Raw genomic sequence first — 23195 nt, forward strand, 5'->3', positions numbered from 1 at the left:
CCAAGAGTTATCAGCTTTGGTTATTGCCAGCCCAGGCTGTTTTTGAATTGGTGATCTCCTGTTGAGAGGTGCGGTTATCCTATTACCATAAAGTGCTCTTCTCACCCCTGAACTCCAATACAGATACTTAGTTTTTACTCCTAACCACAAAGGCTTTCAGAAAAATTAAATATGCATGTTATGCACCATTTAATAGAAGAATATAACTGCATAAGACTATTACAATTTTAGAGACGTATGGAAGGCAAATCTTGATGTGTGTCCAAAGAGGAAGAATTTGGAAATGTAATAGTATACTCTTCATGTTACCTTACAAAGTAAAAGGTGGGGAATGCTTTCAGGAAAAGGCAGCATGAGTAGGGATATAAAACCTGAAGATGCCCATGCTCAAGTCTTTGGTAGAAACTCCAAGAACAGTAATGCGAATAGCTGCTACATGGGGAATGGGAGTTTGCTTTTTTTTTTTTTCATTGAATCAATGAGAAGTAATTCCGTTCTATGTAAAATTCTGTACGTTTTGAAAGCTTGATATGTATCTCTGTCAGGATGGTACTGATAACAGCATAGCTGATGTCCCTGGTTGAATCATATATTCAATGGGTCATGTCAGACATTAGTTATATTAAAAAAAAAAAAAAAAAGTTGTTCTCAGCTAGAGTGAGCAGTTGTTTTGAAATAGGTAGCACAGCAAGAGTTAATTGCTTTAAAAGTCTTTCAATTATTTTATAGCAAAGAATTTAAGCCTTTATAGTTAGGATTTGTTAAAAGCCCTGTGGCATAGCTGTGATTGGCCCAGGTCAGCTGACTTGAGCTTGCGGGGCTCAGACTGCAGGACTAAAAATTGCTGTGTAGATGTTCAGGCTTGGGCTGGAACCCAAGCTCTGGGCCCTTTGATCCTTACTGGGTCCCAGACCTTAGCTCCAAACCGAGTCTAAACACAACCGTTTTTCAGCCCCAGAGCCCAAGCCCTGATGGCTGAAGTCAGCTAATCTGAGCCAGTTGTGGGCTTTTTAATCCCTGTGCAGACATACCCTTCATCTCAAACTAAGTTCCTTACCAGAAATAAGACTTTATATATGTGTTGTCCTTTTTGACCTAGGTGTCTAGTCAAAGTTCTGGGCCTTGTAGGTTGTTCCAGCTGGGAGTAGAAATTGATGATGGAGTCGGGTATTTTCTTTGATGTAATTTTGTGTATTTACAAAGTCCTGTTTCTCCAGGAGAAACCAAGAACAAAAGGAGCAGTTTCTTAACTGACAGGTCCAAGCTTCTTTCAGCCTGAGACTCTGATCAGAATCTCTCTTTGGGCTTCTGGCTAGGGTCACACCTCGCTTACAGGCTGCTGTTGCTTGGCTTTCTTGATCTGCTTCAGTCTGTCTTTTGTCCTCCCTCCCAGCTTGTCTTTTTCGCCCATGGACATGCCCACCCACCTGGTTAGAACAATACCTGTGGAACCTTTTGCCTACATGGTGCTAGGTTCTGGACAGGTTCTGTTAGGCCTTGTTTTAGATGTGGCCCCTTAACTGTCTCTTACAACTGTATTAAATGAAGAAGGATGTGTTCATGCATCAGTGTTGATGAGGTTTTAACTCCGCTTATAACAAGGTTTAATCTAGCCCATAAACAATACTTGTATAGCTGTGCCATTATTTATATCCAGCTGGTCTGGGAATATATTGCAGATCTCCTACATTCCTTAGAAAAGTATACGCAGATACTAAGAAGATTTTAAAAATTCAGATGACTAATTTTCCTGCAGTTTTATTGATTTGTCAACTACAGTTCAAGGGCTGGATGCTCCAGATTTGGCTGAAAGGTATTTTGGAGCAAATCTAGCAGAGAGGAACAAAGATGGCTTTAAGCCACCATTGTATGTCTATGCATCCTAGCCTGGGTGCACAGACTTGGGTTAGCAGGGCTCGTGGTAGTGCTCTAAAAATAGCTGAGTAGACAGCGCTTCGAAGCTGTGGCTTGTGCTGGACTTCGAACTCTGAGGTCCCTCCTCCTCCCTAGGCTTCAGAGCCGGAATTTCTGCACAAGTGGCAAAGTCTACATGGCTATTTTTAACAGCATAGCATGAACCTGAGTCTCTCTACCCGGGCTGGGAGGCTTGCTTCCGGGGCTCTGAAAACATATCTGCTCAGTCCTGGTGTCTCCAGGCACTGCTTTTGTCCCTGGTGCTGCTCTAACTTGTACTGGTTGCCGGTAGTCCATAGGGTTATTTCACCGGCTAGAAGTCAGATGGATACAGGGCATCCCCTCCAGGCACACTTTCCTCAGGCACCTGCCCTATAAGTCAGCCTGAGGGTGAGGGGAATAGCACAGGGGCTGCTATAGATTATTGTGCATCATCTGTCTAAGGTGCAAGGGAATCATCATGGCTGATTATACTGTTTTAGTGCAGCTTTGTTGGAATGGCACAAACCAGCCCTAGAGAAGAAGAGTAGTTGCTTTTATGTAGCAGTTCACGTAAAAGAATCTGCCTTTATCTACAGCTCTTTACTACATGAAGCACACAGACCTACTAGTTATGAAAAGGCTAAGAGAAAAATTAATGTCAACACCAGGACTCAGATTTATATTCTCCATGAACAACACCATCCTGTGTGGCACTGCCTTATTGAACAGACATTGGGTCACGGAAATTCTCGAACTTGAATATAACTGAATTCAAGTCTTTCCTCTAGATGATTATCTGATGCTTCATGTATGTTTTTGCATAAATTACATGAAATTGTATGTTATACTTCTTTGGTCTATCTTAGGCATTGCAGTGCATAGTATGTAGAAGTAATTTTATTGTAGTTAATTAAATTTATTTGATTATTTTGAGGTTGAATGTTTCTATAATACTCATTACTCTTGTATCTGAGCACTTAAAATATGTTGTATTGTTTTTCTTCCAGAAGCTTTGATGTTGGACTGCATCATTTTCTTATCAGGTAAGCTAATGATATCATTAAACTGCAATAGAACTCCAGTGATCAGCTGGTTTCTTATTTTAGGCAGTGCTGATAGTGGTGCCTATTTTTAAGGCTATATGACAGTTTTCCTTATAAGACCTTGTTTTCAGTTACTTACAGCTTTGGCAAACTGTAATTGTTCAGCCTGAAATTTTCCATATTGGGTGTCTACTTCACGTTGATTTTTGAAAATCTCAGCAAAAATGGTTTAGCCATTTCTGAGAATGAGATAAGACAAAAATACATGCATTGTTTTACCATGTTAAGTACGTTCTTATAACTATTTAATTGATAAGATCCAGGGTCTCAGGATCACTTTGGTGCAAGGACTTGAAATTTCACAGGGGATTGTCTTTTTGGCAGGGAAGTGCTTTTTATTGTCCCCATGGAAAACCTGTCTTAGTCAATGCGTAAGACAGACTGTGCTCAGACAATGAATCAGGGTTAGTTGTCTGTAGGACTGAGCTTTGTTTGTTGCAAAAGTTGGAAGGTGTGTAGTGAATGATGCAGGGAATTGCAGGAAGAGAAAGCGAGTCTCATGGTTAAGGCAGTTGACTTCCACTCTGAAGAACTGGATTCTGTCCCTGCCTCTGCCAGAGAGTTCCTTTGTGATGCTGGACAAGTCCCTTAAACCAAACTTATAACAGGTGGTCACTAATTGTCGTTGTGTGTTCTTCATTTTCTGGGTGTCCACCTTGAAACCATGGAGGTCTGATTTATAGAAATGTTAAGCACTCAGAGCTGCAACTGAAATGAATGGGAGCTGTGCTTTTGACATATGAAGTGCTACATAATGCTAAGCATTCTGAAAAATCAGACCCTACAATCCCAAATGGGGCACCCAAAATCAGTTGACACCTTTATTTTTTATATCTGTGCCTCAGTTCCCTGTGTGTAAAATGAGGTTCATATTATCTCACAGAGAAATACGTGAATGTGACAATACATTAATTCATGTTTGTGAAGCATTCAAATACTATGGTGATGAACACCATAGAAAAGCCCACAAAGAAATTAATAATTTGGGGTTCCGAGCAGGGTTTAAATAGTCTGCAGTAAGTAATATATGGGGCCACACATTGAAAGTTAGGAGAAAAAAATATTTAATAGCTGCTTATTAAGCACTATCCGTCACTGAATGAGACAGGGGTCCTGTGGAAAAACCAGTACGTTAACTTGTAATTAAAATTTTTTATCATCAGACATTCTCACAATGGCTCTGAATTAATGTTGCACAGACACACTTAATTCTGGCATTTCCTAATTCTTGAGTGCTTGACTTTGCAACCTTAATGTTCTTCTTAATGTCGTTTTTGGATATAATAGTTGTTCCGGCTTCAGTGAAGAGATGACTAAAATCACGAAACAAATCTGCATTTTTAGTGCACAGTTAAAGTTTTGAAAATATTGTACATTGCAGTGACACTATAAATTCTATCCTAGTTATAGTTATTTTTAACAAAAATAAGTCATTGGTGTAAAGAGAATTGTCTCCTCAGACTATGAACAATGGAATCTTTTAAGAATACAAATAATTTCATAAGCGAGACTATTATCACATTGACTGTAGATGTACCAAAAACAAGTTAATAGCAATGCTTCTGTCACAGGAGAGTCACTTTCAATTACTTCATACTGAAGAATGTAATTAGATGTTACTCTTATAAAAATATACAACAATATTTTACATCCCATTGAGATATAACACTGGGTTTGCTATTGTTTGTATAATCACTGCACAGCAAGCTGCCACTGAATTTAAATGACTCATAGACTCCAGGACTGGAAGGGACCTCGAGAGGTCATCGAGTCCAGTCCCCTGCCCTCATGGCAGGACCAAATATTGTCTAGACCATCCCTAATAGACATTTATCTAACCTACTCTTAAATATCTCCAGAGATGGAGATTCCACAACTTCCCTAGGCAATCTATTCCAGTGTTTAACTACCCTGACAGTTAGGAACTTTTTCCTAATGTCCAACCTAAATCTCCCTTGCTGCAGTTTAAGCCCATTGCTTCTTGTTCTATCATTGGAGGCTAAGGTGAACAAGTTTTTTCCCTCCTCCTGATGACACCCTTTTAGATACCTGAAAACTGCTATCATGTCCCCTCTCAGTCTTCTCTTTTCCAAACTAAACAAACCCAATTCCTTCAGCCTTCCTTCATAGGTCATGTTCTCAAGACCTTTAATCATTCTTGTTGCTCTTCTCTGGACCCTCTCCAATTTTTCCACATCTTTCTTGAAATGCGGTGCCCAGAACTGGACACAATACTCCAGCTGAGGCCTGACCAGTGCAGAGTAAAGCGGAAGAATGACTTCTCGTGTCTTGTTAACAACACACCTGTTAATGCATCCCAGAATCACGTTTGCTTTTTTTGCAACAGTATCACACTGTTGACTCATATTAAGCTTGTGGTCTACTATGACCCCTAGAACTCTTTCTGCCATACTCCTTCCTAGACAGTGTCTTCCCATTCTGTATGCGTGAAACTGATTGTTCCTTCCTAAGTGGAGCACTTTGCATTTATCTTTATTGAACTTCATCCTGTTTACCTCAGACCATTTCTCCAATTTGTCCAGATCATTTTGAATTTTGACCCTGTCCTCCAAAGCAGTTGCAATCCCTCCCAGTTTGGTATCGTCCGCAAACTTAATAAGCGTACTTTCTATGCCAACATCTAAATCGTTGATGAAGATATTGAACAGAACCAGTCCCAAAACAGACCCCTGCGGAACCCCACTTGTTATACCTTTCCAGCAGGATTGGGAGCCATTAACAACTACTCTCTGAGTACGGTTATCCAGCCAGTTATGCACCCACCTTATAGTAGCCCCATCTAAATTGTACTTTCCTAGTTTATCTATAAGAATATCATGCGAGACCGTATCAAATGCCTTACTAAAGTCTAGGTATATCACATCCACCGCTTCTCCCTTATCCACAAGGCTTGTTATCCTATCAAAGAATGCTATCAGATTAGTTTGACACGATTTGTTCTTTACAAATCCATGCTGGCTATTCCCTATCACCTTACCACCTTCCAAGTGTTTGCAGATGATTTCTTTAATTACCTGCTCCATTATCTTCCCTGGCACAGAAGTTTAAACTAACTGGTCTGTAGTTTCCTGGGTTGTTTTTATTTCCCTTTTTATAGATGGGCACTATATTTGCCCCCTTCCAGTCTTCTGGAATCTCCCCCGTCTCCCATGATTTCCCAAAGATAATAGCTAGAGGCTCAGATACCTCTTCTATTAACTCCTTGAGTATTCTAGGATGTATTTCATCAGGCCCTGGTGACTTGCAGGCATCTAACTTTTCTAAGTGATTTTTTACTTGCTCTTTTTTTATTTTATCTTCTAAACCTACCCTCTTCCCGTAAGAATTCACTATATTAGACATTCCTTCAGACTTCTCAGTGAAGACCGAAACAAAGAAGTCATTAAGCATCTCTGCTATTTCCAAGTCTCCCGTTACTGTTTCCCCCTCCTTACTGAGCAGTGGGCCTACCCTGTCCTTGGTCTTCCTCTTGCTTCTAATGTATTGATAAAAAGTCTTCTTGTTTCCCTTTATTCCCATAGCTAGTTTGAGTTCATTTTGTGCCTTTGCCTTTCTAATCTTGCCTCTGCATTCCTGTGTTATTTCCCTATATTCATTCTTTGTAATCTGACCTAGTTTCCATTTTTTATACGATGCCTTTTTATTTTGTAGGTCACACAAGATCTCAAGGGTAAGCCAAGGTGGTCTTTTGCCACATTTTCTATCTTTCCTAACCATCGGAATAGCTTGCTTTTGGGCCCTTAATAGCGTCTCTTTGAAAAACTGCCAACTCTCCTCTGTTGTTTTTCCCCTCAGTCTTGATTCCCATGGGACCTTACCTATCAGCTCTCTGAGCTTGCCAAAATCCGCCTTCCTGAAATCCATTGTCTCTATTTTGCTGTACTCCCTTCTACCCTTCCTTAGAATTGCAAACTCTATGATTTTATGATCACTTTCACCCAAGCTTCCTTCTACTTTTAAATTCTCAACAAGTTCCTCCGTATTTGTTAAAATCAAGTCTAGAACAGCTTCCCCCCTAGTAGCTTTTTCAACTTTCTGAAATAAAAAGTTGTCTGCAATGCAGTCCAGGAACTTATTGGATAGTCTGTGCCCTGCGGTGTTATTTTCCCAACATATATCTGGATAGTTGAAGTCCCCCATCACCACCAAATCTTGGGCTTTGGATGATTTTGTTAGTTGTTTGAAAAAAGCCTCATCCACCTCTTCCACCTGATTAGGTGGCCTGTAGTAGACTCCCAGCACGACATCACCCGTGTTTTTTACCCCTTTTAGCCTAACCCAGAGACTCTCAACACTTCCGTCTCCTATGTCCATCTCCACCTCAGTCCAAGTGTGTACATTTTTAATATATAAGGCAAAACCTCCTCCCTTTTTCCCCTGTCTATCCTTCCTGAGCAAACTATACCCATCCACACCAACATTCCAGTCGTATGTATTATCCCACCAAGTTTCAGTAATGCCAACAATGTCATAGTTGTATTTATTTATTAGCGCTTCCAGTTCTTCCTGCTTATTACCCATACTTCTTGCATTTGTATATAGGCATCTAAGATACTGGTTTGATCTTGCCTCCCAGCTTTGCCCTGACCCTCCTTCCTCACTGCCATTATAGCCCGTGCTCCCTCCTGTTTCCAACCCATCTCCCAGGTCATGTTCCCCACTTACCTGTGGGGTTTGCTCACCTGTCCTCGTCGAACCTAGTTTAAAGCCCTCCTTACTAGGTTAGCCAGTCTGTGCGCAAATAAGGCCTTTCCCCTCTTCGAAAGGTGAACGCCATCTGTGCCTAGCAGTCCTTCCTCGAATAGCATCCCGTGGTCGAGGAAGCCAAAGCCCTCCTGGCGACACCATCTTCGCAGCCAGGCATTCACCTCCACGATGCATCTGTCTCTGCCCGGGCCCCTACCGTCAACAGGAAGAATCAAAGAGAATACCACCTGCGCTCCAAACTCCTTAACCCGTACTCCCAGAGCCCTGTAGTCACTCTTGATCTGCTCAGTGTCACACCTCGCAGTATCATTTGTGCCCACATGGATGAGTAGCATGGGGTAGTAGTCAGAAGGCCAGATAATCCTCGACAATGCCTCTGTAACATCTCGGATACGGGCCCCTGGCAGGCAGCATACCTCCCGGGATGAACGGTCAGGGCGACAGATGGGTGTCTCCGTCCCCCTCAGCAGAGAGTCTCCAACCACCACTACCCTACGTTTCTTATCAGTGGTGGCAGCAGACCTCCCAGCCTTAGGGGTACGAGGCTTCACCTCCTTAACTGTTGGGGGTGATTCCTTCTCTCCTGTATCAAGAAGAGCATAACGGTTATCTTTTACCACAGCAGGAGGGTTTGCAGCAGGGGTGGAGCACTGCCTGCTGCTAGAAGTAATCAGCTGGCTGTGTCCACCCTGAGCCTCCTCCTCCACTGGTGTGTCAGATACACCCTGAGGCATCTCCTCCTCCACTGGTGTGTCGGTAGTCCTGTGAACTGGGACAGCTACATCAGCTGTCTCCACATGGATACTGTCCAAGAATTGCTCATGGATATGGATGGATATGAGCTGAACGTTTTCTTTCTTGTTTAAGGCCCCATCCTTTAATGCTACACAGAGGGCCTCCTGCAGTAATTTGTTGTTCTGTCCCTAATGACAGGATAGTCACCATTTGTTCTTGAAGCCTTAGACAGTTGGAAGGCAGTGTGGTCTAGTGCAGTGTCTCTCAACTTTTTTGATACCGGGGACCAGTCTGCTGCCTTCCTAAACTGTGTCAGGGAGCTCTCAGGGATCAGTGCCAGTCCATGGACCGGTCATTGGGAAACTTGGGACCTGGCTAATATTCCCAGCTTTGTGTTTGATCTTGGGCAAGTCAGTTCCTCTCTTTGTGTTCATGTTGTCTTAGCATGTAAGACACGTGAGCTCACACCTTAACCATAAGCTCTTTCGAGCAGAGACTGTCTCCTATTATGTGTTTGTACAGTTCCTAGCAGGATGGGTCCCCCAATCTCAGTTGGGGTTTATAGTCACTACTGGAATACAAATAATAAAAAATAGTTGCAGAAAGCATTACAAAAATATTCAGAAGATGCTACTTTTTTTAAATGTGAGAACTGCCTACCACAGTGCAGCAGGAATGTAGGAAAAACAAAGTGTAGATCCAGCAGAGGTAAAATCAATCCCAGCTGTGCCTAATCACTTATTAAAATGCTAATTAAAGAGGAAAAATAAGCCCTGCAAACATTGCTGCTGCAATAGGGTTGATTGAGTAAGCAACCTGCCTTTTAAAAGCATGACACAGAAATTTCAGCCACACAAATATTCTTTAATCTGTTTCATTAAAGTTGTATGAAAAATGAATTCTCTTTTGTTGGTGCAGGGGTGCTTGATAAACTAGGTATAAAAGTCCCACCTTTTAAATGTACAGATGGAGGGAGAGATTGTGGTAGAGTGCATTGTACATTAGAGAGAAACATAACTGCCAGAGACTCCAGCCTGTAGGAACCACCAAAGCAGGGACTGCTACACTGTTGGGGAGTGGGCAAAATGGGGCTAAGCTGGGACCACCATTTCACCCATCAGGCACCCCACCCCCAAAACTGTTTAGGGGAGACCCCCAAACCTGAGAGCTCTAGGACTCAGATCGTGTTTCCCCCTGAAAAAAATCTTCAGAGAAGGAGCCAGCCGGAGACTCTAGCCAGTAGGAACAAAAGTAGCCAAAGCAGAGACCTTTGGATATTTAGAGAACTCTCTACAGTTAAGACTGAACTTTGTCTGCCCTGTGCTGACTGTTTGCTCCAATCTTCTCTCTTACAGTATCATCACCTCAGTTTCCCTCTACACCTGTCCTTGGTACCCTCTTCTCTTCCCTGCCCTGTCCTCCTCTTTCCCTTCCCTTTCCTTTAGCTGATTCCCCTCCTAACTAAACCATTTTATAATGTCATGATTGTGAAGACGTTGGGGAGACAAACAAATAAAGCAAGTAAGCCCTGTTTGAAAACAGGGCATTTGATTAGATGAGATTGGGAACATGAGTGTTTCCTCATATAATGCTAAATTAAGCCTCCTTTGAGGCAGAGCTGTGCCAGGGGAGGTAGCCAGAGGTGCCTTGCCTGAAGCCGCAGTACCTGGAGACACCAGGCCTCTGAAGAGGCATAATGCCTTCGGTGCTGGTAGGACACAGCTCATGCTTTACCGTTGAAGCACAGAGCAGGACCACAATCCCTGGTCCCATCTAGACATGCCCCCTTTGGAGCCACTAGCGCAGCCAAAGACATTAGCTGCTTGCCCCATGCCTCTCAGGTCCTAGGAGGGAAAGACTTCTAGCCTAATCCTCTTCTTTACCACATTTATGTGGAACCAGCCATAATTTGGCTCATAGGATCACATTTTTAATAAGTGTATACAATTCCCATTGGCTTTGGTGAGATCCAGGACACCTGTATGTGAGAGCAGAAGTGACCCCACAAGAAAGAGGCATGTTATGAAGAGCCAGAGGATTCAAAGGGAAAGTCTGTTCATCAGTCTATTCATCTCCTATTTTCATTCTTTGTGGACTCCCACTGGGTCCTGCATATGTCAGTGCTACCAAAAGACTAACAGAATTTTGATAATGAACCATCTGCTGGGCTGATACGTGGCTTGTTCACTGAATTTAAAAATGAGGGAGTCCCTGATTAATCAGCATTATTTGCTCAGAAAGTTGAGCAGGGGATCAGCATTTTGAAAAATAGAAAAAGAAAAGTTTCTGTCACTTACACTTGTGCACAATGCCCTCCAAAAGACATCAGATTTCCTTATTAAAGCTTTTAACAGTCTCTATCTACTTGCAGCTTTTCCGGGAAGTAAAGCCACTCACTGAAACTCAAGAGCATCTGTGAAATATCTGTACTACCACCAGGGAATCTGTTCCCTCATGGCTGGTGAAAGCCAGCGAAGAACAACAATGCTTTCCATGCCTCTGTTAGAGAAGCAAGTCTACCAGCTTCCCTGAAAACTAGTGTAGTCTATTCAATCCTCAAAGCTAACATCTGATGTATACAATCTCTCCTGCTATTGCCATGCCTGAAGGCTCGTTCCTAGGCAAAATATTTGAGAACGAAGTGACCCCATGCTCCAACAGAATGCAACATCAGTCAACATCTGGATGCTTCTGAATCAGGCTTCATGCTGGGACATAGCAGGGAAGCAGCCTGAGGCCATGGCTACACTTACAGCTGTACAGCGCTGGGAGTTACAGCTGTCTTCGTACAGCTGTGTAGGGAAAGCGATGCAGTGTGGCCACACTGACAGCTACCAGTGCTGCAGTGTGGCCGCATTTGCAGCACTGTTGGGAGTGATGCATTATGGGCAGCTATCCCAGCGTTCAAGTGGCTGCAACGTGCTTTTCAAAAGAGGGGGGTGGGGTGGAGTGTGACAGGGAGCGTGGGGGAGACAGAGAGAGTGGATTTTTGGAGGTGACACTGTGTCAGCTCCCTGCCTTGCAAGTTCTAAGGACTGGAAAATACACAGCACCAACCATCAATCATTTTAAAAGTTTCGACCCCTTGCCCCATCCCTCTCTTATGCACTAAATGCAAATAGCCTTCAGACTAGATAAGCAGCTGCTCCAGAACGGACTCCCCCCTCCCCCCGCCGTGTTGCTTCTCTCCTCAAGCAAACACTATCAAGCTGTGAACATTCCAAAGGAATTCCCCTGCCTGGCTCTGCTCGAGCAAAGGAGCTGTGTTTGTATTTTAGATAAGCAGCTCCGGGAGCCCGGAGTTCACAACAAAACAGCAGAGTGGCTGAACAGGCATTCTGGGATACCTCCGAATACCTTGGAGGCCAATTACAGCGCTTTTGGTGGCCACACTTGCAGAGCAGCACTGCATCACCAGCACTGCAATCCTTATACCCGAGGCAGAGCAGGAGTACAGCCAGCGCTGCAGCCAGGGAGATGCAGCGCTGTATGTGCCTTGCAAGTGTGGTCAGTGAGTAAGTTGCAGCGCTGTAAACCCATCACCAGCACTGCAACTCTCCAGTGTAGCCAAGGCCTAAGTGCCACTAAAAGCTGTCTTTTTCATAACAATGGACAGAGACCACATATTAATGTTAATTCTACCTAGTCTTTCTGCTGCTTTTAACACAGTTGACCACAGGGTGTTACTGACACTTTTACATGATTATAGCTGGAATAGACAGCATAACACTGAAGAGGCTCCAGTCATACCTCTTCAGACAGGAAAGTAAATCCTCCTCTGCAAGAACACTCAATTTTGGAAATCCACAAGAATCTGTCCTTTCTTCCATCCTCTTAATGTCTACCTGAGGCTATTTGGAAAAGCAAGACACTGTGCACCACTGCCAACGTTATGCCCATGAATGCCCATCTGTATATCTCATTTTCCACAGTTGCATTCAGTGCCATCAGAAGGATGTCACAATGCCTAGAAGAGATCAGCTTTTGGATAAAGAACCGCAGACATTCAACCATGTCTACCAAAGCGGTGCAAAACCTCATGGTCCTGTTTGATTTATCGCTAAGCCTAAACCATCAAGTGTGTCAGTAACACAATATGCTTTATTACATGTGCAGCTTGCTAGGAAACTTCCTAACCTCCCACCTGGAGAGGAATTAAACCAGGGTGATTTCTACGTTTGTCACTTTCATACTGATTCATTATAACTCACGATATATGGGACTGGAAGTTTATGCAGTGCAGGGGCTCTAGCTGGTGAAGCATGTGTCTGTCTAAAACCAAAGCAACAACAAAAACTGTTTTTTGATCCTCTGCTCTGGCACCATCTCTGCTTCTGATCTCAGTTCTAAGCCTTGATACCAATTATTCAAAGCCAGCCGTGTGTCAGGACAGTCTAGAATCATAGGACTGGAAGGAACCTCAAGAGGTCATTTAGTGCAGTCCCCTGAATTCGTTGCAGGTCTAAGTACTATTTAGACGATCCCCGACAAGCGTTTGTGTAACCTGCTCTTAAAAATCTCCGATGATGACAATTCCACTTACTAGGCAATTTATTCCAGTGTTTAATCACCCTGACAGTTAAGAAGTTTTTCCTAACATCCAACCTAAATTGCCCTTGCTGCAATTTAAGCTCATTGCTTCTTGTCCTATCCTCAGAGGTTAAGGAAAATAATTTTTCTTCCTCCTCCTTGTAACAACCTTTTATGAACTTGAAAACTGTTATCATGTCCCCTCTGTCTTCACTTCTCCAGACTAAACAAACCCAGTTTTTTTCAATCTTCCTTCATTGATCATGGTCTTCTAGACTTTTAATAATTTTCGTTGCTCTTCTCTGGACTTTCTCCAATTTGTCCACATCTTTCCTGAAATGTGGCACCCAAAACCGGACACAGTACTCCCGTTGAGGCCTAACAGTGCAGAGTAGAGCGGAAGAATTACTTCTCATGTCTTGCTTACAACACTCCTGCTAATACATCCCAGAATGATGTTTGCCTTTTTTTACAACAACTCGGTTAGCTTATGATTCACTATGACCCCTAGATCCCTTTCTGCAGTACTCCTCTTTTAGACAAACATTTCCCATTTTGTATGTGTGCAGCTGATTGTTCCTTCCTAAGTGGAGTACTTCACATTTGTCCATATTGAATTTCATTCTGTTTACTTCAACCCATTTGTCCAGTTTGTCCAGATCATTTTGAATATTAATCTTATCCTCCAAAGCACTTGTAACCCCTCCCAGCTTTGTATCGTCTGCAAACTTTAAGTGTACTCCCTGTGTCATTATCTAAATAATTGATGAACAGAACTGGACCCAGAACTGATCCCTGTGGGACCCCACTTGATATGCCTTTCCAATTTGATTGTGACTCACTGATAACTACTCTCTGGGAATGGTGTTCCAATCAGTCATGCACCCACCTTATAGTAGCTCCATCTAGGTTGTATTTCCCTCATTACATACAGCTACACCAGGGACCATTTCTCTAATTTTGACCCTCCTGGATATCTGTGCTCCTCTGGAACAGTACAAAGCCACAACGGAAGCCAGTGAGAAGAGCTGGAGGTGAAGTCTTCTCAGTCAAAGGGGTTCAGCTGTAGAACAAGTTGCCGGAGGAGACCAGAGTAATCCAGCATCTGACCACTTATAGGTTGTATTGTAAAACTCTCCTCTTGGACAAAGCATTACCGCCATACTGAGGATATGGTGATTTAAAAAGTTATCCCCAGACAGAGCCACCTGTAACCAGGGAGGAGAGAAGAAGAGGACAACTTTAGGAAGTCCATTGTGGACCTCACTCTATAGATACCATATTTATGTGGTAGACACATGTAATGAGAACTTCAAAAGTGCTTAGCGTTGGCCTAACTCTGCTACTGTTCAAGTCAATGGCAAAAAACTCCCATTGACTTCAAAGGGAGCAGAATTGGATCAGCATTCAGCACCTCTGAAACTGTCTGGCTCCCACTGAAGTCTACAGCTAAACACTCATGGATTTCAGCAGGAGCATTTGTAGGCTCATTGAACAGCTGTTTGCTGGATAGAGTACATTAAATTAGCTTTTCTTGACTCTCTGCTAATGTAGATTATGTGAAATTAAAACTGAATTATTGAACTGGCTAATAGTGATTTTAAGTGTATTGTAAAGTGGAGCAACGTAGTAAAATCAAAATTGCTGTTAACAAAAGCTTGACCATACAATAATGAAGAGTGATGATAAATCCCTCAGCTGCTACTAAGCTCCCTTTATAGTCGTCAGAGAGTTAAATCTGAATCACATTTTTAAAGTAGTGGAATATAATCTGTTTGTGTTATAATGAATTAGTAATTGAGTATGTTGCAAAAATAAAGCTAGGTTCTGTATAAACAAAAGCATGTATTTATGTAGATATCATGTAAATTTGACATTTAACTTAAAAACAGTTGGAGCAGGGAAGTTGGGATTAACAAGGTGAAGCTCTCATCATGCTTGTGCGCCTCCTCAACTGTGAATTAGAACAGTTTGTTTATGTTGCAGAGTATTTTGAGCTACTGTATTGGATTTTGAGCTACTGGAGATGTATTTTTTATTTAGTGCATGTCATTTTGTAATAACAATTTTGCTAGATAATTTGATGGAGTTAGATGGAATGGGGATAGTTCTCCTGTAGTATGGCAAGGAATATGCTAACCTGTCTTTATTCAGATGAGATTGTGAAGGTGCTGAACTCATCCATGGTGTAATAACTCCAGTGATGTCAGGGGTTAATGCTGATCCAATGACTTCAGAGGAATTTTTGTCTAAATATAGACTGCAGGATTTGGCCTGGAGTTTACAAATGTTCTTCATTTTGTAGGACATGACATCTGTTAGAATCAAAGTTACTGCATTCCAGAATTTCAGAGCTGTGGTTATAAGAGGTTACTCCCACAGGGCCCCATATTCTGCAAAGCACTTGAGCATATGCTTGCAGTTAAAGCTAAGCAAGTGTTTAAGTGCTTTGCTGCATCATTTGCTGAATGAACGAATGAATTCTGCTTGATTATAAGTTTCTTGTTTGATTAATCCTTTTGTGTGTCTGTTTGGATGTTTTTCACAAATTGTGACCCACATTTGGGCTTTTGGCAGGCTGAGTGACTACTTCCAATTAGTAGGACACAATTGGCATAAAGCAAATCAGACCAGCCAAAAGGTTTCATAATTATTTTATGTGAGAGCAGAGTTGTACATTTTAAGTGAGATATAAAAAGCAGCTTGTCAAATTTGTATGATGGTTTACTGGCAAGATTGAGATTTAGACATAATTGGAAAGAAAATACCTATGGAAAGAAAATACTGTTGTCTGCTACTCTCAGTTTCTGATAAATAAGCCCAGACAGTGCATCTGCCATAGGCAAGGTCTTACTCAGCACATGGTTTAGGTTGAACCTTTGTACTCTCAACAGCTATCACTTCCACAGTTATATTTCATCTTTGTTTTTAAGGATAAATGTGTTATAATTTACCTCCAGTGCTGTTTCTCTCAACACATCTAAAAATAACACATTTTTAAACAACTAAGGCCTTTTCTCTGACAGTCTAGAAATTACATAAATAAATCATTGATCAGTAATATTTTTGTGAAGTATCTTTTCCACAGGGGCATACAGTTTTGTTTTTTTCTATTTGATGTGAGTTTTAAGCTGAGTGTGAGAGCATGATATTCAGGGGGTAGCCATGTTGTCTCAAGTTTTATTACAGAGCATTTGCTTTGCTTTACTTATTATGCAACATTGTTACCAGCAGAGGGGGCCCTTGTATTAACATTTTGGAGAATAATTGTATGCAGCATATTGTACAAGTATGGCTAGATGCTCAGCTTTTGTGGGCACAGTTGAGAAGAGTGAGTGTAAAGGAGTCAGCTGCAGCGTCTTGATCCTGGAGCCAAATTTTCATGAGTCCCTGTTCTGGCATAGATTAGAGCAACGTGGGGGCTGCTCTGGTTTTACAGTAGCAGACTGGACCCCAAATAATCATCTGAGGGCCAGCTGGAGCTCAGCATGATCCAGCTACACTCTCTCCCTGATAATCTCCTGTTGCAGATTCTAGTGAGTGCCCCTTCCTTGCCACCCAGTAGAACTCTGTGAGGGGAATCCAGGCCTCTGTTGCTCTACATCCCTGCGGTATTTCAAGTTTCTAGCTGCAGCACTGGTTCCTCCCTGGGCCTCTCTGATATGTTTCCTGGGCACTGACTCTGTCCGTTATACCTTCTTGGAAATGGGGCTCCTCAGCCCACCTGCCTTAGGTCCTAGGACCAGCGGTGACCCTCTAAGATACCCTAGTTACTGAAACACCCCCCTCTCTCAGAACTGTACCTCTGTGTGATTCTCTCAGGGGCATGCAGTAGTTGTGAAGCAGTACACACACACACACACACACACACACACACCCCTTTATCACTCCTTTATGCTCTTTTATAATTAATCATGTAAAAAACACAGTTGAGTACACTAGACATCAAAACAGTAAACATCTGAAACCACAATCTCTGTCTTATCCTCGTGAGCTCTTGGGCAACCGTCTGAGTCAAGCAAGGCAGGCAGGCAGGGTGCCTGCTCCTCAGTCAGGCTGTTGCATGCTAACTGGTCTCTCTCCCTCATGAAGCCCTTGCCAGCTTCTGTGACCTTTCTCTTTCTTGTCCTATGCTTCCTTGTCCTGTCTGGCTCCTTCCTGCCCCCACCATTCTTGTGTGGCTCACTATTTAAACACACCTGACTTCCTTCTATCTTCTGGGTAGTTTTCCACGACTGCTGCCCACCACCCTCTTCTCCCCTTCCCTCCCTCCCTTCAGAGGAGTTAAGCTAAAACTGGTTTTCTAAGGATGCATCTCATCAAGTGTTCAGGTGTATGCACCTGAATAGGGTCACTGAGACCTAAGCGCTGGCCCTTTGTATTTCAGCCTAGTGCAGTGGTTCTCAACCTTTTTGTAGTGGCAACCCTTTGCACACAGCAAACCTCTGAGTGCGACCCCCCCCCCCTTTATAAATTAAAAACACACTTTTCACGGCAGACTTGCTAGCTAGGAGGCATGTACTGTCAATCCCCAGGTAATAACCTCATGACCCCCAGTCTGAGAACTCCTGGCCTAGTGTGTACACTACAGACCATGTCAGCAATGGTTGATCCACATACTTAAAGGCCTTAATGACAAAGCAGATTTTCATAAAACAACTCCACAATATCAGTCAGAATTCTTTAGTTGTACTGGTTTAGCCCCAATTCATCATACCCCACCGGTTGTCACCACCTCTCCCTGCATACTGGGTGTTCTAAGGAGTGATATAAGAGCCCACAATGATGACTCTGTGCCCTCTGGGGATTGTCCCACACTAAGGGGAATCCGCAGCCAGGGAAATATGACCTGATATGTGTTCTCTGCCACCGTTGCATATCTGTCTTTATTCTCTGCAAAATGTGTACTCAGGAAGGGGGCAGCATGTAAAAAGGGGTGAGATCATGGAGGGGGAGGATTCTGAGAACAGATGTTCTAAGCAACCTGTTTCTTTCCACCATGGATTGAACTAATGTCAAATAGGATGACTTTCTTTAATGGAGTGTCCCAGTGGGAAGCCAGCCACTTTTCCTGTCCTCCAAAAAAAGAAGGCAATTCTGTTACTTGAGGGACTGAAGTTCATTATATGGGCCTGACCCTGCAAACCTTTACTTATGTATGTATGTATGTGTAAGTACTATGGGCACCTACATAATATGGTGAAGAGGGCATTAGAGATAGCAAAGATAGTTATAGCTGTTGCCACTTATTTTTGGTATAGCAGTAGTGCCTAGCTATCCCTATCAGATCAGGGCTCTAGTAGGCTGTGTGGTGTACAGATACATAGCAAGAGATGATCCCTACCCCCAAAGAACTTACAATCTAAGGCCCTGATGCTGCAAACACTTATACACATGCTTGAATGTAGGCGCTGTGAGTAGTCTCAATGAATTTGTAAAGTTAAGCATGTGCATAAGTCTGTGTAGTTTCAGAGTCTAAATTAGGGCAAGGTGCAACTAATTGGTGAAAGAAAAGGAAACAGTGACAGGAAGTCAGAGTGACAGATTACCTGCTCAACCTGTAGAATCTGCTGGTTTGAAGGGTTTTGTGTGTGTGTGTGTGTGTGTGTGTGTGTGTGTGTGTGCGTGTGTGTGCACACAAATCTAGAAATAAACGAGACACGGGAATGGGGTCAGAAGCTCCTGTGTAGCTATTATGGCCCAGAATAGTCTGTAAATATCAATAAGGGCTATCCCTTCTGTAATTGCAGAATTGATCCCAGCGTTGTTGTTTTGAACCTTGTAAGAAGCACTTTTTCTGTCACAATAGTGTGCTATAAAAGCAAGACTTTCTTTTGCCTCCACTCATTTACTAGTACTGTCTGCATAAGAGGGTGGCTTTTAATATGCAAACTGACTAAACTGCTGTATCTAAAACAATCCCTCTGAATTGATTCTCAGACTTGTCAAGCACCTAGAATCATTGATTGAAATTCATGAGCAATAAATGCTGTGAAACAGATACTGTTGTTCAGGGGACAAGGCACTGCACTGGGATGGGAGTCAGATATGAGGTCTAGTCCCAGCTTTTCAGCTGACCAACTCTGTGGTTTTAGGCAAGTCACTTATTGGTTCTGTGCCTTAACTTACCCTCCTAAAATGGGGATAATGACCTTCTCTTTTAAAGTGCTTTGAAATCCATGAATTAAAAAGTGCTATATAAGAGCTTGGTATCAATATTTATTATGAGCTCTTTATTAAAACATGCAAATATGATTGCAAGACAGAAGGAGTAAAAAGATGAAACGGCAGACGAGAACTGCCAAATTTGTAGTCTCTCCACTACACACTGAAATTTAGGATAAAGAAGAAGAGAAAGAAAGGGAACTGAAAAGAAATATCCAATCCTTTCTTTACAGTCTATATATACTGCTCATCATGGTTACTAGGGCAGTGGTTTTCAACCTTTTTTTCATTTGCGGATTTCCAAAATATTTCAAACAGTGGTGCAGACCCCTTTGGAAATGTTAGGCAGAGTCTGTGGCCCCCCAGAGGTCTGCAGACTACAGATTGAAAACCATTTTACTAGGGCAAATTCTGAAAAATAAAATAGAAAAATACCATAAAAAGGGAGATGAGAAAACATTGTCAGATTATGCATAAATCATGGCAGTGCCGGCTTTGCAGAGAGTGTTGGAGCTAAGATACATAATGTAATAGAGGACAGTCCCCTCCAAGTTATAATAGCTACTGTGGAAATTAGGTTACACTTTGGTCTTAAACTATGAAATAGGGTCCCTTGAAAACAAAGTCACATGAACAGGACTTTCCACTTGAAATACACTGGATTTGACAATTGTCTGTTAGATATATTTGTGGAAGTGAGAGGTCAAAAACTGTAATTTTCTGTTTATCTCTAAATGTCTAAAGTATGAAGGTAAAGAAAAGCAGTGTAGGCTTCCTAGTATATTCCTAGAGGTAATTACAGTATTTCAGTGCAGTGGTAAAGAAAGAGCTAAGGTTATGGAAGCAAAAGGATAGTGCTTTTATCAGCAGTAGCACAGGTTTACAGCTCCTTGTTTACTTTTTGAAGGAGCCTCAGCATTTCCCTGGAAGCTGCATGACTTGGACTTTGAGAATCCTTTTGAAAAAAGTAGACCTCAGCTGAACATTTGAAAATCATCTGTGCTTTTCAGGCAGCATCAGGTGTTACATTTTATGTAAATAGCAAGATGAAATGAGTTCAGTGGAGTTACTCCAAATTTACACCAGTCTGATACAAAGCAGAATTCAGCCTAGAGCATTTTAGAACAGATTAGTATATGTAAGTAGTAGGTATTTTTACTATTTTTTTTGTGAATTTTCCCTAGGTTTTAGTGAGATTATTTATAACATTGAGTATAACAATAGTTATCTGAAGTGTAATGGTGAAAAAGAACTATCATGTGTTCATGATTTTTACAGAGAAATCTTGAGTACTTTAAAGATTGTTATAAAATCTTGGATATGCTAAAAGGGTGTGCTTTTGTAAGCAGTATTAAAATATTGCTTTTAAAATATTAAATATAAAAATTTACAACCATTTAACAAAACATCCTATTTTTAAACACCAACTTTAAGTTTTTTAACAAAGATAAGGAGATAATTTGTCATCAGGTGGTCAAAGTGTAACCTCATGTAGTGTTTCTTTGAGGCCTGTTGAGTGTGTGGAAAATATTTTGTAAACATATTTAATATTTAACATTTTCTAAAGGGATGGGAAAGAAGAACCAATGATACTCTAAAATGGACTATGAATTGTTTAAACATCTTTTCACATTAGTTGCAAATCTGAGATTTCTATGTGGTCTTGGTGAAACTTGGTGAAATATTCAGCTAGACTGACAAAAGTAGCAAGGTCCTTCAATAAAACCAGGATGGACGTGAGGGGTTTCCTGCTAGGAATTTCAGATGAGATCAACAAAATGATGCGTTGCTGAATAATTGGTTTTTGTGCCCTGGAAGACAAAGAGGTGGAACAGGTTTGGCAACACTTAAGGTCTTGATCAGAGCACAGTTGAGGTGGATGATTTGCTAAGATAAAATATTCAGAGCATCATCTTTTTTTTTTTTTTTTAATACATGGTTTGAGCACTGCTACTACGAAAGATTGGTGATTTTGCAAGAAAGAATAAGTGCATATCCGACTTCTGGTGTCTGAAAATAAAGCAGACAACTGGGAATGAAAATTGTATCTTTCTTCCTTGTAACCTCGCAGATTTTGATGGGTGGTTTGGTGGCTGTGTAGAAATCAGATTTAAGATAGGACATGTTTCCTGTTTTTCCTTCAATCTAATCATCTGTTCCTAGGACCTTTCCCAAGAATATACTTTTCAAGTTCTTAGTCTCTTTTCTTTTCCTTTGTTTGGGGGTAGAATGGAGATGCGCGTACCTCTTAGCTGTCTTTCAAGAGAATAGTGCTTATTAAAAGAATATAGGAGCTGGTGAACTACAGGGAGACTTTTTTTTTCTATTCTATTCAATTACACTTTTTCGTTGGACTTTGGCACTTGAAAAATATTTTAAAGGAATTCTACTCTATTCCATAAAAGAGACAGAGCTCCATTGTTTCAGAAAATAACACAGGGAAGCACATTGAGAGAGGATAGGATTTTAACTGTTGTTGGGCAGGGCTAACCAATGGGCATGTTGATAAAATGGATGAAGGACTTAGGTGTTAAATATTTTATGTTCTTAAGCCTGATCATGTTCAGTGTCATGGAAGCTAGAATACCTCTTCTACTGGACAGATTGTGAAAAGGGGCTTTTGAGGTTAGGTAGCAGCTTTGTCTAAGGATAGCTGAGTTTAGAAAAGGAGTAACCAATATAGAGTAATTAATGTTGTTTGCATTCAGTATTTTTGGTGATGTTTTCATATATCTTGTATCCAGGACTTTGATGTAGCTCTTATGTGTGACTAATAAATGGTAAGAGTACCATTTATAGTCCATATTCTATCCTGGCATTCAAATTGTAAGCCTTAGTTTAAACAGCTGTAGCTTATCCACACTTAGTTCTGCAAGTAAAACATCAGGCTAACAACCAGTGTTCAAAATACAGTGGGAAAATGTAATTCAGATGCTATCAAATAAGCAAAACCAGTATTTCAAACTACGTGCTATGGAATAATGTACTTTTGTAAATAGGAGGCAGAGATTTGAACTTGGATGAGTTAGCAGGGATCCTAGTTTTCTGTCACAATAAAACTGGAATTCTCTGATTTAAAAAAAAACACTACAACCACCCAGTGTTTTTTCACAATAAAAATGAAACTTAGAACTTTAGTTTCCCTAGCCACAATATATATAGGTATTGGTTGAACGCAGTGTTTTACTGATACTTACTATTTTTAAGCAAGTTTGAAGCCTGCCATCAACATGAAATTTGTTCTTGGCAAACTCAGTGACACCCACAATTTTTAGGGGGGATTTTTAAAGTTTTTGGCATCTTTTCATAACTTTAATTACTCACATCTGGAGTGAAATTTCAGATGCATTAAAACACAAACCCCTATATACCATTAGTTAACCGCTGTATGCTGGAAGCACTTAGCTAAACATATTGCAATAATGTAAATTTAAAGTTGTCATAAACCTAGTCCCAGATTTGGACCTTAGCGTCCAAAATATGGGGGTTAGCATGAAAACCTCCAAGCTTAATTACCAGCTTGGACCTGGTAAAGCTGCCACCACCCAAAACATTAGAGTGTTTTGGGGCACTCTGGTCCCCCCAAAAACCTTCCCTGGGGACCCCAAGACCCAAATCCCTTGAGTCTCACAACAAAGGGAAATAAACCTTTTCCCTTCCCCCCTCCAGGTGTTCCTGGAGAGATACACAGAAGCAAACTCCGTGAATCTAAACAGAGGGAGTCCACCCTCTCTATTTCCAGTCCTGGAAACACAAGCACTTCCCTCTTCACCCAGAGGGAATGCAAAGTCAGGCTAGTAAATCTAACACACACAGATTTCCCCCTGACTTCTTCCTCCCACCAATTCCCTGGTGAGCTGCAGACTCAATTCCCTGGAGTTCCCCACTAAAGAAAAACTCCAACAGGTCTTAAAAGAAAGCTTTATATAAAAAGAAAAATACATAAAAATGGTCTCTCTGTATTAAGGTGACAAATACAGGGTCATTTGCTTAAAAGAATATTGAATAAACAGCCTTATTCAAAAAGAATACAATTCA

General features: G+C 41.5%; 1 protein-coding gene across 7 annotated transcripts in view; it reads left to right on the plus strand.

Annotated features, from left to right (window-relative positions):
• Positions 1-23195, plus strand: part of HHAT (hedgehog acyltransferase) — a 349307-nt gene that overhangs the window by 100801 nt on the left and 225311 nt on the right. For 6 of the 7 annotated variants that reach the window (XM_050951880.1, XM_050951879.1, XM_050951885.1 and 3 more), the window contains one exon: positions 2904-2939. The exons of the other annotated variant lie outside the window; for it this stretch is intronic. In XM_050951880.1, coding sequence (XP_050807837.1) covers positions 2904-2939 — 36 coding nt within the window. The remainder of the gene's footprint in view (positions 1-2903; positions 2940-23195) is intronic. 7 annotated transcript variants of the gene reach the window in all.

The sequence above is a fragment of the Gopherus flavomarginatus genome, chromosome 4 (genome assembly GCF_025201925.1).
Source record: "Gopherus flavomarginatus isolate rGopFla2 chromosome 4, rGopFla2.mat.asm, whole genome shotgun sequence".
Taxonomy (NCBI): domain Eukaryota; kingdom Metazoa; phylum Chordata; order Testudines; family Testudinidae; genus Gopherus; species Gopherus flavomarginatus.